The following is a 16,357-nucleotide window of genomic DNA, read 5'->3' as shown; positions in this document are numbered from 1 at the left end:
AAGAACAATTGATTTAAAACACGTCTGGTAGCATTGGACCCAATGACAGGTTGTAATGACAAACTTGATCGTTATAACGGACACACAATTTGATTATGCTCACTTTAAATACGACCGGTGAAACCCTTGAATCATCTATTTATTTGTCAGTAGTCTATCTCGAATTGAAATTGATCATAAGCAAGAACGCTCTCGCGAATGGAATAAGTTAAGAGACGAAAATATTTGACCTAAAATACCAAAGATGTGTCAATGTAAAACTTATACGGTACCAATTTTGATGCGCCAGATGCGCATTTCGACAAATAATGTTTCTTTAGTGATGCCCAAGCCGAAATGTTTGAAATTCGAAATAATGATAAACTTGTAAGAGCTGAAAGGAAAACTAGAGTGCCAAAAACTGGAGACAAATTTTTCCAAGGATCAGAGCTATGCATGAGGGAGAAATAATCCTTAATTTTGAAATGTATAATCTTATGATAAACATTCAGTGATAATGAACATGCACCAAAACACCTGTTACGGTAAACAAATAAGGATACAATGATGGAAAAAAATATCTCTCCAGGAGGTGGGGTAGGCTAGGTCCAGTTTTATATTGACAACGATGTTAGTTTTAAATATTGATGTTGTTTGTTTTAAATATTGATGTTGGAGAATTGTTGCATATAAACAGCGCTTTTGATTTATGGTAAAAACAACTGCGACCTAGAATTCTTACTTTTCACCAAGCCCCGGGCGATTTTCCAAAACCGGTCTGCTGAGCTTGTGTTTGCAATCCGGCATTAGTTACATGTAAATTTGTGATTGTCAAGGGTTGTAGAAATTGTCGTGGAAGTGGGGGCGGGGTGTGGTCTGGGAAATTGTTCCGGATGATGGTAGTGGCGGTGGGGGCGGGGGGTGGTCTGGGAGATTGTCCCGTTATAAACCAAACGGGCTGACTTAAGGACATACGATACCCCAAAATGATTGTTATAGAATTCTATAAAACTGTTTGTAGATATTTCAATATTGCTTAAAACTTATATTTACCACATTTTCCTGTAAAACAATTTCAATATTTTTGTTTTTCACACGACTAGTTACCCGAAACTTAATGGGAACACAATGCCCAGAATTACGTGGACTTTAAAAAAATATTTTTAATTGGCGCATTTCATGTATCAATGAGCGATTTCCATTGATGTTTGATCACATGACAGGCAATCGCACGCAAACACAACGAACTCCCACTTCATCTGATGGGTCCTAAAGCGCGGGTACCCTGTTACCTACATCATCTGATGGGTCCTAAAGCGCGGGTACCCTGTTACCTACATCATCTGATGGGTCCCAAAGCGCGGGTACCCTGTTACCTACATCATCTGATGGGTCCTAAAGCGCGGGTACCCTGTTACCTACATCACCTGATGGGTCCTAAAGCGCGAGTACCCTGTTACCTACATCATCTGATGGGTCCTAAAGCGCGGGTACCCTGTTACCTACAAATGCCGTATCCTACTATTTAAGAGAAGCGTTGTGTATTGAAATATTCTATGAAACTTAACACAGATAATCTTTAGAAGTATATACACTGTATGCAAAGTATAAATAATGTGACAACATTACCAGTTGTAATATTGATCATGTGACAACATTACCAGTTGTAATATTGATAATGTGACAACATTACCAGTTGTAATATAACAATGTGACAACATTACCAGTTGTAATATAACAATGTGACAACATTACCAGTTGTAATACAAGATGGCTGTTCTGACACCCATACGACGATCCGAAAATAGCAGCCATATCTTGCCCGCCTCTCTCTTTTCAATCACAATCTCCCCCAATGACTTGGACGATACTTCCTTCCTGTTGTATTGCGCAGCTTTCTCCAATACACAGACAGCTTCCTGTTTTCTCCCCGTGCTGAACAGCCAGCGCGGGGACTCGGGAATGAACCTACAATATACATTTACACTAAGTACGAAAGTCTCAGCCATAAACCTACAATATACATTTATATTAACTACGAATTCTCAGGCATAAATCTACAATATACATTTATATTAACTACGAAAGTCCCAGTCATAAACCTACAATATACATTTACACTAGCTACGAAAGTCTCAGGCATAAATCTATCGTATACATTTACACTACATGTATTTATGGACTATTTAAAGACAAACCTATTAGATACATTTACATTAAGTATGGATGACCCTGGAATAAAAGTATGGGATATATTTTCATTAATTATCAACCACTCCGGAATAACGTATAGGATATCTGGTGCATCAATCACGGACAACTCTGGGATACACCTAGGAGATACACTTACAATAGTGCACTGATTATCAGCGACTCAGGAATAAACCATTGAGATACAACTAAATACATACCACCACAAAATGGCGTCTATTGCAAATGGAACAGCTACTGCAATAACAACCCAAAACCAATCTCGGGCAAGATATGAGACCAAAGTCAAATAGAGCACTCCTACCGGTCCGAAAAACGCAATGACTAGTGTAGCCAGTCTCCTGGTGGAGGGACCTACCCACTCCATCCCTACAACAAATTGATAGATGAATATCTACAACCATTGATAGATAGACACATGTATAAATGATTGAATGGATAAATGGACGAATGAATGAATTGCTAAATTGATTGATTGATAAAAAGTGAAGATAACGAATAGCAATCAATCTCATAACTTCTAAAAGCAATAAAAAATTAAGAGATGGGCAAACACGGACCCTTGGAGGATCAGGTGCCTAGGAGGAGTAAGCTCTGAATCGTGATCAGGTAATTGGAGTTATCCGTAGTCATAATCAGTGTTCCAGATGTACTAGTTGTCAGCATGAAAAGAATGAGATACAATGCTTACTTGATACCCTGAAAACAAGAGGAAGAAATGCAAACCTAGCACAAAGGACGTCATGAAGAGGAAGTGATGCAAACCTAGCACAAAGGACGTCATGAAGAGGAAGTGATGCAAATCTAGCACAAAGGACGTCATGAAGAGGAAGTGATGCAAACCTAGCACAAAGGACGTCATGAAGAGGAAGTGATGCAAACCTAGAACAAAGGACGTCATGAAGAGGAAGTGATGCAAACCTAGCACAAAGGACGTCATGAAGAGGAAGTGATGCAAACCTAGCACAAAGGTAGTCTCGTTCAACCAGACACTCGGCTGTCTCCGTAGATCTCCGACGAGCAGAGAGTCTGGTAAAGACACGCGATAATAACTGTTACCGCTAGGGAGCGCTAATTTAGTTTCCGTTTGATTCTCTCTGACATAAACAGTCAATTCCGAAATTTGATGCTAATTTGTTGATCCTTCATTAGTGATACTATTGGGGAAAATCATTGCTACATGTACAATAAAAAAATTACGCTCTTTGTCAGCTGGAAATTGTACTTTCACTTTTGCCTCCTAAAGTAATTTTGATAGAACGGTTTTACCATTTTCCGTCGGTAGAACAGCAAATAAATCCTTTCCTCTTACAAAGGTTTTTATAAACACTCTAGTTGTAAATCCTTAAGCTTAAACGGCAAATTCAATCTATGACAAATTTCTACGGTAGTCGTTATTTTGAAGGTGTGTTGAATCAACCAATCAAATTAAATACCGAAATTTTGGTAAGCCTCGTTCTGACGTTACAACGTTATCACGTATCTTTACCAGACTCTCTGCTCTTCGAATATTTACGGAAAAAGCAGAGCGTCTGGTTGCACGAGACTAGCACAAAGGACGTCATGAAGAGCACAAAGGACGTCATGAAGAGGAAGTGATGCAAACCTAGCACAAAGGACGTCATGAAGAGGAAGTGATGCAAACCTAGCACAGAGGACGTCATGAAGAGGAAGTGATGCAAACCTAGCACAAAGTACGTCATGAAGAGGAAGTGATGCAAACCTATCACGAAGGACGTCATGAAGAGGAAGTGATGCAAACCTAGCACAAAGGACGTCATGAAGAAGAAGTGATGCAAACCTAGCACGAAGGACGTCATGAAGAGGAAGTGATGCAAACCTAGCACAAAGTACGTCATGAAGAGGAAGTGATGCAAACCTAGCACAAAGGACGGTATGAAGAGGAAGTGATTCAAACCTAGCACAAAGGACGTCATGAAGAGGAAGTGATGCAAACCTAGCACAAATGACGGTATGAAGAGGAAGTGATGCAAACCTAGCACGAAGGACGTCATGAAGAGGAAATGATGTAAACCTAGCACGAAGGACGTCATGAAGAGGAAGTGATTCAAACCTAGCACAAAGGACGTCATGAAGAGACCCACGGCAGCGGCTCCAGCACAAAAGCGCATTATAACGTACATAGTGAAGTTATAGGACCACGGCAGAGCGACGTTAGAAACCAGTTCTATCAGAATACTGATCAGGATAGTCTGACGTCGTCCTAAGCTGAAAATGAAAACAGTAGAATGTTGATCATCTTAGTCTGACGTCGCAAGCTGGAAATGAATTACAAAATATATCAGTCCAATACCTTCAATAAAGAAACTGTTGTGTGCATATAGAATGGGTAATATGATGTATATTGTAATATCGATGTAGCATCTTTGATAATAATCCAAGGATGTTTCAATGTGGTATAAACAAGATATATTCCCTGTTAGCGGGAAGCTCCGGCTGCTTGTTTGAGTTGCAGTTGATATTGTCAGTGTTGTTGTTGATCTTATCATTGTTGTTGTTTTTAAACTTGTTGTTTTTATATTTTTATTTTTATATTATTTGTATCGTTGTTCTCTTCGTAACCGGAAGGTTCTGAGTTCGAATCCCGTTCCTGCCATGGCCGCGTCAAACTTAAGACGGGGAGTTTGACTTAAGACGTTAAGACACGTAGTGATTGTTCTTCCGTAAAACGCCCGGCATTTAGAAATAAGAATCGCTGGTATTTCGGATATGGCCTTAAAAAGGTGAGGCCCCGTTGACACGCTAAAAACCCTCACTACTACGGTACTGGTAATCTCAGTTGAAATTCGGCTTGGCTGAATGTTTGTACTGACGCCTTCATCGAATCTCAGAGCAGTCCTTCATGATTCATGTCTGAAAATTACTTTCAGCTTCGACCGGTTCTAGCAATTAACGTGCACTTAGGTGACACTGCTTTTCGCTTCAAATCAGTTAGTTGACTATTAAACCAAATCCGTATCACTATTAATGCTGTATTACGTCTAAGTACCGGTATGTAAATTCCATAAAATAAACCATCACTAATTTTCCCGTTCCAATGAAGACTTCTATGGTGCAATATTTCATCTTCCAAAATTGAAGAGTTCCTATAGTTTGTTTTTTAAATTGCAAGTAGGTATGTAGAGATACAATGTACCAGTAACTATAGATAAAGTAGACTATAGGAACTCTGCAATTGCAGGAGAGAAAATATTGTGCCATGGAAGACTCCATTTGAACGAAAAATTTACTGCCTATTTTCATTTTGGGATTGTTATACCTAGACGGTAGGTAAGCAATACAAAATTAATAGTGATAGAGAGTTAGTTTGACAGTCAAATCACTTATTTGGAGCGAACAGCATTGTCACCTAAGTGCACATTAATTGCTAGAACTGGCCGAAGGTGAAAGTAAATTTCCAGACATGGATTATGAATTACTGCTCCGAGATTCGGTGAAGACGTCAGTCCAAACATTCAGCCAAGCCGAATCTCAACCGAGATTACGGACCTGGGAGCTAAGCAGACGTCTGAATTTGTGGTACTTCATTTACAGCTGATGACGCCTCAGTATGAGTGAAAAATTAACACGTGTTCTCCACGTGTAGCAGTGCCAGTTTTTTATAACGTGCCAGTTTTTGTTTTCACGTGTAGAAGGTTCATTTTGTTGAATATTGTTCAGATATAACAAGGTGTCGTATAAAAGTTATCAAAATTCAATGAGTCAAACCAGATTTATCTTAAAAGATGCCACCGTGAATGACACCTTTTTTTCCATATGTACAAGACTCAGCATCTTGAATTACTTGCATTTAAATTGAAATACTTACACATCCGACATTATCCCGAACACGAAGGAACCCGTCAAAACCCCGGCGAAGAAAATCGTTTTGGCCAGCGAAATTTTGTATTTGTCATCACAGACCAAATTTTCCTGACAATAAAAGAAATGTTCGTGCAGAGATATCCAAAGCAATTAGTCATATATACAATTGTAGAATCATAATTTATACAATAACTTAAAAGAGATCCACACACGATAAGAGCCATTTGTTTCTTCTTGAATTGAAGACCAAGATCTGGAAATGCAAGGGTTTTTTTTTTTGGTCCCTTGGATAATTTTTCTCTGAGATCAAGACGTCATTAGCTATTAGTGAAGAGACCAATATATGATGGTCAGGGCCGTAGCAATGGTCGCGGTTCAAGGTGCCAACGCTGTCACGAAACGGGACCCTTATCTGTAAGACCCGTGACTTTCACTTCTAAGGGCCGAACGTTTCGTGAATAAGGATTCACTATCTTCCTCTACATCTTGGGTCTAGGGGATGGGGGGGTGGTGGCTAGTCCACGAGCTCCCGGTCTATCTACTGAGACTCCACAACCAGTTTCTCTATAAGTAGACTCCAGGGTACTAATCTGTCGTCTGAATTTATTTGATGGTTATTGTACATTTTTGACCTCGATATGGAAACATCTCGCGCATGTATATGAACATTAAAATTATATTCAATGAATATTCCAATTAGCTGCTGAAAAGCATATTGATGAAAGTTTGTTCTATGAAATCGAAATAAAGTACCCCCCCCCCTAAATCCTGACAGATTTGGAGATAAAACATTTGATATAAATCCAAACATCCCATGGAATATAACCATTTCTCAACCAACGTCAATTTCAAATTGCCAATTCCGCAAAGTTACCGTCGCATGCTGTATTGCAAGTACTGAAGCGAAGTTCATGAAAAACCATTTCATTTCAAAGGCACATGAATTAAATCATACAATATTCAGGAAACGTTTTTGATGTTTTGAATTACTCCACCATAAGATAAAACAATTGCTGAAATTGTCTTGGATTGTAGGTTTTCTATGATGAGTATAGATATTTTGTAGCGAGTAGCGGTCACCCAGCCAGGTCCTGATCACGCTCGCCGTTGCTTAACATCAAGAGAGAGACTCTACTACATGATTAGAAAAGCTAGCTCTCAAGCGAGGCAGTAGAAGTTCCCTTTAATATTGTCCGAAAGACGCCCCCCCCCCCCCCCCCCCTCAGGGAAGCTTCGTTCCGAAGCTTAGCGTGAGTTCCCTATGAATGTTTGGCACCTCTTCACTAATCGCATCCGCCGTTCCCGACGACAACCACCTGTCGTCCCCGGACAAAACCACATCCGTTCATGGATACAAAGTCCCAAAGTTGCGAAGAGACTCTACCTAAAGAATGCCCACCAACCACCAGAGTCACTTCTCCGCCACCATTTTGTAACGTGTAGTGGTCACCCCAGCCAGATGCTAATGCTTAACTTGCATCATCAATAGAGGGACTTTAGCACATCACTACAAACGCTAGCTCACTCGCGAGGCAGTATAAGTTCCTTTTATACTGTACTCTACAATTTTAAGAAATGCGTTAGCATTTTGAAATTTTGAAATAACAAGATAGTTGTCTCAAATTTACGAGAGAGAGAGAGAGAGAGAGAGAGAGAGAGAGAGAGAGAGAGAGAGAGAGAGAGAGAGAGAGAGAGCCATTGATGCTATCTCAGCTTCAATGAAAGCAAATCAGTATCAACGATTCTTTCTCTAGATACCTGATGACGTAATAACGAGATAGCTATCTGGGGTTTACGACGGGAAGTGTTCCTTGATGCTAATCGGCGTCCGTAAATACACGGATCTTTTCTCTTGCTGTGTGACTCAAAATCCCAATAAATGCATGCCAAGAAGGAAATCCGCTGCTATATCTCCTCAACATGGACAGACATTGATAAATATTGACTCTGTTTCTCGTTTAATTCATATAAAGCTTTGATAAAATTTCAAATAATTAATCGACAGAATTAACTATTTGAAATCGTTCATAAAATTTTAAGAATTTAACAATTCTTTCTTTGGTATGTTGTCAATCAAACAAATACATGTCTTTTTCCAATGAGGCCTCCGTTTACAGTGTGACTTCTGATCACTGAAATAGCTTCCGTTTTTGCTCAAAAGACTGACGCACACTATCCCAACCCCCAAATCCCGTGGGGATCCGAGTTACAATAGGTCCTCAGTGCCCCTTGCTTGTTGTAGAAGGCGACTGAATGGGGTGATCCTTCGGATGAGACCGCAAAAAACGGAGGTCCCGTGCCACAGCAGGTATGGCACGATAAAGATACTTCCCTGCTCAAAGGCCATAATCGCCGAGCGTAGGCCGAAATTTTGCAGCCCTTCACCGGCAGTGGTGATGTCTCCACATGAGTGAAATATTCTCGAGAGGAACGTTTAACAATATTTAATCAATCAATCCATCCAACCCCGACACCATTACAACTGGAATTTGAAAAAAAGAGAAACTGCTTATTTTGCCATAATTATGGGAAACGATTTTTTAAAAAAATATTTATGGGATTTATCGATTACTGAATCGCAAAGAGCCTCACTCGACAAGTTACTATAAGTATGTTGCGATGATTCAAATTATACTGCTTTCAAAATGTGATCCCCCCCCCTCCCCCGCTTCCCCGGAAGTAAACCGCAGTTTAAATAACGCGGTACGTGATACAACGTGTTCCATATACCATTGTGGTATATCTGGCTGTCTTGAATTGGTGATTCGTTCAGTATTGTAACCACCGGTAAATCGAACAAGGTTACAGGGATAATAATTCTATAGACAAACTTTCGGAATATGCGTTTTTAAAAAAAAAAATGTTTTTTTAGAATTGGGGTCAATGAACTTTCAAATTGGGCGTTATTTCCTTTATAGTTTTGTACTTATTGAGGAAGTGTAATTGAGGAAGTGCAATTGAAGAAGTGTAAAGATACATGCAACATATCAATTATTTTTTCTTCAAGATTTTAGTCACAATTTTCCGGATACGAACGACTTTAGCGTGAATATTTGGACTATCATATATGCAAAGGTTCAGTAAACTGAAAGTTTATGACACCTGCATTCAAATACAATAATATATTTTCTTTTCCTTGACAAATTATCTGAAAACCTTAATATACACAGGGAAAATTGGTTCACAGGATTTTGAAATAAAATGATATAAAATTCACATGGATTTTATAAAACAATATTTGGCATGACAAGAAGAGAAATAAGATACATGCTATTCGATCGAAAATTTTCACGACTTTGATGTAAAATGTTATGTAGGGAGATTATCTGAACATGATCGGTCTTGTAATGTAAAGACAAGTGCATGCATATAAGTTTTAAGGCTGAAGATGACATTGAGAATATAATATCTGACTTCGAGCAGGGGTAGGACAGTGAATGATGTCAACAGGACTGATATTGATTAATTCTACGTTATTAAATAATGTACAAAATGATGTTTCTATTTGATATTAGCGATCTGACTAGGCTTCGGCAGTTGTAGACGGAAACAAGCGAAAATGGGTGAAATATAAATTGATGTGTACTCAAAGAACGCGACGATAAAGGGGAGATCGTCATGCGTTGACTTTCTGAGATATTTCAGTCTGATTCACGAGTTACCTCTCTTGACACAGTCAATCAAAATATTTTTTTAAAAACAATTGTTTGATAAAATAACATTGACAACTTTCCTTTTACACCAAGAACAATAAGAGGTAATAATAAAATAATCGGTATGATATTGAACATTACACTTTGATACAATAGTACATTTATTTATTTGTTATTAATATTTATAAAGCGCACAAAGAAATGCAACCAAAGGCGCTCCACAGTAATACAATACTAGTAAAACACGTTAAAAAGTTATTGATAGAGATGAAGCAATCATGCAGCAGTTAACCAAAGGCACTAGTGAAATAGAATGCTTTGAAATGGCGGTTGAAATTGCTGTGTTCATTTATTTTTCTTATATTTTGCGGCAGTTTTATGGCGAACGACCTAGCTATGAACATTTGCATGACAGTTTCGCACTGTATAGGCCCGGTCAACATTTTCAAAAAATGGAAATACCCCATATTTGAAGTGATATTACATGTGTAAAAATGTATACAATAATTTTAGGATGCATGTCAAATGTAGCTGAGTGCTTAATAAAAATGTTGATATACAACATGTAGGTGTCACCATGATTCCTAGCATATAGATGGGTGCAAATACGAAACTAAGATACGTGGTCAGTTGCTGAAGAAATTCCGGTGAAAACATGCAGGGTCTAGCAAAAGGTCTGTAGCTGTGAGGGAAGGTGGATGGCCCCATATGAGAGGTAGATTTTTGAGAAGGGCAGATAGGGTTCTTGATTGTGCACAGTGTCTAAATCCCCATGTTTGGTACTGTGATGGTGTGGGGGTGGTGCGGATTAGCCCAAATGAGGGAAAATCAAAGCAAAAAAGGGGAACCTGCTTAGAGCATGTTTTGTGCACCAGCACCAGTATTTATAAATTACATGTAATTTAGGGTCATAATTTATTAAATACACTAATATGAAATACAAGTATTGACATAAAAGGGAAATGTGATTTTTCATTAGTCTGTCATAATCTGACTTTGGTGTATACCCCCTATCCACATGTTTCAAAACCAAAGAAACTGTCCCCTGCCACCTTAACGACAGGAACATTGGGTGTTTTAACTTCAATACAAACAGTGGGTCTGTCTGCTGACAACATACATAAGCTGACACGAAATCAAAAAAGAAAAGGGTTAATATCAGAAAATGTCAACAGTCGCCAGTAGAGGTGGAGAATGAGGGGGGAGGAGGGGGGGGGGGGGTTACCTGTGTTTTTACGGTTACAAAGTTTGTTTATAAATGGAGATCGTTTAATTTCAATTCTTTTTTTCTTCCCAGTTGAATGTTATATAAATATTGCAAGAATTTCTTGCGAATAATCCCCAATTATCTCGTTAGAAAATATATAACTTATATATATATACACATGTATAACATTATCATACGATAAAATATTGCCTATAATAATTCCTTATCCTCGCAAGGATAACGAATATCAGGCGAATAAATATGTATATTTTCATGTGTGATTTTTCGTTTGACTACCGCACGAAATTTGCGTGATTTTCGAACAAAGAGGGACACAGATGAAATGTATGCGAATCACGTGTCCTTGTGGAATATCTGAAGTTTTAAAATTTGACTTTATCTATTTAGGGCGACTGAGGAACGAGTTCTATGGTTTTGCTTGTTTTGCTACTCATCTACAATTTAGTAATTATCTGAACGTTTTATGAAAACCTTGATTATCTCTGAAAAATATATTAACACTTTATCAAAATTATTAAGGTTGTATTCTACATCGTCATAATGGCTGACTTCGTTTAAAAACATGGAGGAAGAAATCAATATCAGCAATATTTGACTTTTGTATTTTCAATTTAAATACCTAGCCGAGTAGATCAGTAGATTAGCATATCGACTGCTGAACTGTAGGCCGCAGGTTCGAGTATTTGAAAATTTTCAACTTCAAAATATTGTTGTACATATCCTTCACGTTTCATCTACATCAAATTTCTCTGGTGTAGCATACCTCCCTATGAGAAAACATTATCATTTTACTAAAGTTTGTATATCTATGTTGAAACATAAGTATACGGTTATTAAATTTCATTTAGATGTATTTGTGGCAAAACAAGAAGACTTTACTATGGCATACCCGTCCCTCGTGAAAATACAATACCACTTTTATTATACATATAGTTTAACTATCTCTGGTAAAAACAACAATACTTTTATGAAAGTTTATTTATTCAGAGTACAATATTGATCAAATTTTATTAATCTAAAGTAAGACTGTTAACAATTTCATCAAAGTTTATTCACCTCTTGTACAATCCATCGGCAGTAAAATAATAACACGTTTATTTACCTCTTGTACAATCCATCGGCAGTAAAATAATAACACGTTTATCTACCTCTTGTACAATCCATCGGCAGTAAAATAATAACACGTTTATTTACCTCTTGTACAATCCATCGGCAGTAAAATAATAACACGTTTATTTACCCCTTGTACAATCCATCGGCAGTAAAATAATAACACGTTTATTAAGAAGTGACAATTGGAATGATTTGTATCTGAATCCACTACATCAATGCATGCGTGTTTATAAGATAAGATAATGATAAAGAAAACCACTTTCGCTGGTGGTCTTAACCACAGTGTTTTATTTTAATAATTTTGCAGATATAAGATCTTATGCCATACTGTCATTTAATTTCATTTGATTGTGTTTTATTGATTTATTACTCTTCCTATTCCTGTAAAGCGCCTTAGAGTAATTTCTTTTATAATGATTGTTTTTAATATTATTATCATATTCATCTGTTTCGGCTCTCTGAAGATCGTATGGCCTCCGTAATACATTAAACATCCTTGTTGGGCTGTTCCTGACACACCGATTCTTACTGCGAATTACTCCGTTTACCTGATCAAGATATAGGGCTCACGGCGGGTGTGACCAGTCAACAAGAGATGTTTACTTATCCTAGGCACTGCCCCCCCCCCCCCTTACATGTCCAGGGGTCCGTGTTTGCCCAAATCTTTATTTTGTTTTTCTTATAGGAGTTATGAGGTTGACCACTGTTAGTTATCTTCACCTGTTATAGGAATTATGAGATTGATCACTGATCGTTATTTTCACTTTTATAGGAGTTATGAGGTTATCTTCACTTGTCATTGAACATCATAAAGAGAGGACTACCTTCGTTACAAATGTGTCATGGAAGAGATCTTTACTGTAAACCCAAGCAGAACACTTTATCTTGGAAGCGTTGATTGGTCGACTGTTGTTGTCAAACTCGATCGCTGATTGGTGGATTTCGTAAATGTTACACTGGTCATACTTCCCATCGTGATCTAAGGGGATGTACTTGTGAATTAAATCGGAGTGCTCCGCTCCCTGTATTTTATACGTGTCGTTGTTAAGATCAGGGATGTGACACCTGAAACAGGTAAGTTGAGAATCTATAATACCGGTATGTAATACATGAAATTGTTATGTTGGGAATTTATAATACTGGTGTGTAATACATGAAAGTGTTATATTGAGAATTTACAATACCGGTGTGTAATACATGAAATTGTTATATTGAGAATTTATAGTACCAGCGTGTAATACATGAAATTGTTATATTGAGAATTTATAATACCGTTGTGTAATACATGAAATTGTTATATTGAGAATTTATAATACCGTTATGTAATACATGAAAGTGTTATATTGAGAATTTACAATACCGGTGTGTAATACATGAAATTGATACATTGAGAATTTATAATACCGTTGTGTAATACATGATATTTTTATATTGAGAATTTCCGATACCGGTATATAATAAATGTAATTGTTACATTGAGAATTTATAATACCAGCGTGTAATACATGAAATTGTTATGTTGAGAATTTATAATACCGGTGTGTAATACATGAAATTGATACATCGAGAATTTATAATACCGGTGTGTAATACATGAAATTGTTATATTGAGAATTTATAATACCGTTGTGTAATACATGAAATTGTTATATTGAGAATTTATAATACCGGTATGTAATACATGAAATTGTTATATTGAGAATTTACAATACCGGTGTGTAATACATGAAATTGTTATATTGAGAATTTATAATACCGTTGTGTAATACATGAAATTGTTATATTGAGAATTTATAATACCGGTGTGTAATACATGAAAGTGTTATATTGAGAATTTACAATACCGGTGTGTAATACATGAAATTGTTATATTGAGAATTTATAGTACCAGCGTGTAATACATGAAATTGTTATATTGAGAATTTATAATACCGTTGTGTAATACATGAAATTGTTATATTGAGAATTTATAATACCGTTATGTAATACATGAAAGTGTTATATTGAGAATTTACAATACCGGTGTGTAATACATGAAATTGATACATTGAGAATTTATAATACCGTTGTGTAATACATGATATTTTTATATTGAGAATTTCCGATACCGGTATATAATAAATGTAATTGTTACATTGAGAATTTATAATACCAGCGTGTAATACATGAAATTGTTATGTTGAGAATTTATAATACCGGTGTGTAATACATGAAATTGATACATCGAGAATTTATAATACCGGTGTGTAATACATGAAATTGTTATATTGAGAATTTATAATACCGTTGTGTAATACATGAAATTGTTATATTGAGAATTTATAATACCGGTATGTAATACATGAAATTGTTATATTGAGAATTTACAATACCGGTGTGTAATACATGAAATTGTTATATTGAGAATTTATAATACCGTTGTGTAATACATGAAATTGTTATATTGAGAATTTATAATACCGGTGTGTAATACATGAAAGTGTTATATTGAGAATTTACAATACCGGTGTGTAATACATGAAATTGTTATATTGAGAATTTATAATACCGTTGTGTAATACATGATATTTTTATATTGAGAATTTCCGTTACCGGTATATAATAAATGTAATTGTTACATTGAGAATTTATAATACCAGTGTGTAATACATGAAATTGTTATATTGAGAATTTATAATACCAGCGTGTAATACATGAAATTGTTATATTGAGAATTTACAATACCGGTGTGTAATACATGAAATTGTTATATTGAGAATTTATAATACCGGTGTGTAATACATGAAATTGTTATATTGAGAATTTATAATACCACCGTGTAATACATGAAATTGTTATATTGAGAATTTACAATACCGGTGTGTAATACATGAAATTGTTATAATGAGAATTTATAATACCGGTGTGTAATACATGAAATTGTTATATTGAGAATTTATAATACCAGCGTGTAATACATGAAATTGTTATATTGAGAATGTATAATACCGTTGTGTAATACATGATATTTTTATATTGAGAATTTATAATACCGGTGTGTAATACATGAAATTGTTATATTGAGAATTTATAATACCAGCGTGTAATACATGATATTTTTATATTGAGAATTTCCGATACCGGTGTGTAATACATGAAATTGTTACATTGAGAATTTATAATACTGGTGTGTAATACATGAAATTGTTACATTGAGAATTTATAATACCGGTGTGTAATACATGAAATTGTTACATTGAGAATTTATAATACCAGCGTGTAATACATGAAATTGTTATATTGAGAATTTACAATACCAGTGTGTAATACATGAAATTGTTATATTGAGGATTTATAATACCGGTGTGTAATACATGAAATTGTTGTATTGAGAATTTATAGTACCGTTGTGTAATACATTATATTTTTATGTTGAGAATTTCCGATACCGGTGTATAATACATGAAATTGTTATGTTGAGAATTTATAGTACCGGTGTGTAATACATGAAATTGTTACATTGAGAATTTATAATACCAGCGTGTAATACATGAAATTGTTATATTGAGAATTTACAATACCGTTGTGTAATACATGAAATTGTTATATTGAGGATTTATAATACCGGTGTGTAATACATGAAATTGTTATATTGAGGATTTATAATACCGGTGTGTAATACATGAAATTGTTATATTGAGAATTTATAGTACCGTTGTGTAATACATGAAATTTTTATATTGAGAATTTATAGTACCGGTGTGTAATACATGAAATTGATACATTGAGAATTTACAATACCGGTGTGTAATACATGAAATTGTTATATTGAGAATTTATAATACCGGTGTGTAATACATGAAATTGTTATATTGAGAATTTACAATACCGGTGTGTAATACATGAAATTGTTATATTGAGAATTTACAATACCGGTGTGTAATACATGAAATTGTTATATTGGGAATTTATAATACCAGCGTGTAATACATGAAATTGTTATGTTGAGAATTTACAATACCGGTGTGTAATACATAAAATTGTTATGTTGAGAATTTACAATACCGGTGTGTAATACATGAAATTGTTATATTGAGAATTTATAATACCGGTGTGTAATACATGAAATTGTTATATTGAGAATTTACAATACCGGTGTGTAATACATGAAATTGTTATATTGAGAATTTATAATACCGGTGTGTAATACATGAAATTGTTACATTGAGAATTTATAATACCAGCGTGTAATACATGAAATTGTTATGTTGAAAATTTATAATACCGGTGTGTAATACATGATATTTTTATATTGAGAATTTCCGATACCGGTGTATAATACATGAAATTGTTATGTTGAGAATTTATA

The 16,357-nt window shown here is 35.6% G+C and overlaps 1 protein-coding gene across 1 annotated transcript in view; it reads right to left on the bottom strand.

Annotated features, from left to right (window-relative positions):
* LOC125677119 (organic cation transporter protein-like) overlaps positions 1 to 16,357 on the bottom strand; it is a 57,087-nt gene that overhangs the window by 9,780 nt on the left and 30,950 nt on the right. The window contains exons 2-6 of the mRNA XM_048915095.2: positions 12,834 to 13,074; positions 6,020 to 6,123; positions 4,265 to 4,419; positions 2,391 to 2,559; positions 1,735 to 1,947 (exon numbers count right to left, since the gene is read on the bottom strand). Of these exons, the coding sequence (XP_048771052.2) occupies positions 1,735 to 1,947; positions 2,391 to 2,559; positions 4,265 to 4,419; positions 6,020 to 6,123; positions 12,834 to 13,074 (882 nt within the window). The remainder of the gene's footprint in view (positions 1 to 1,734; positions 1,948 to 2,390; positions 2,560 to 4,264; positions 4,420 to 6,019; positions 6,124 to 12,833; positions 13,075 to 16,357) is intronic.

This window comes from Ostrea edulis, chromosome 3 (genome assembly GCF_947568905.1).
Source record: "Ostrea edulis chromosome 3, xbOstEdul1.1, whole genome shotgun sequence".
In the NCBI taxonomy this organism is placed as follows: Eukaryota; Metazoa; Mollusca; class Bivalvia; order Ostreida; family Ostreidae; genus Ostrea; species Ostrea edulis.
The sequence above is the reverse complement of the archived record's forward strand: the minus strand, read 5'-3'. Positions and strand labels throughout refer to the sequence as shown.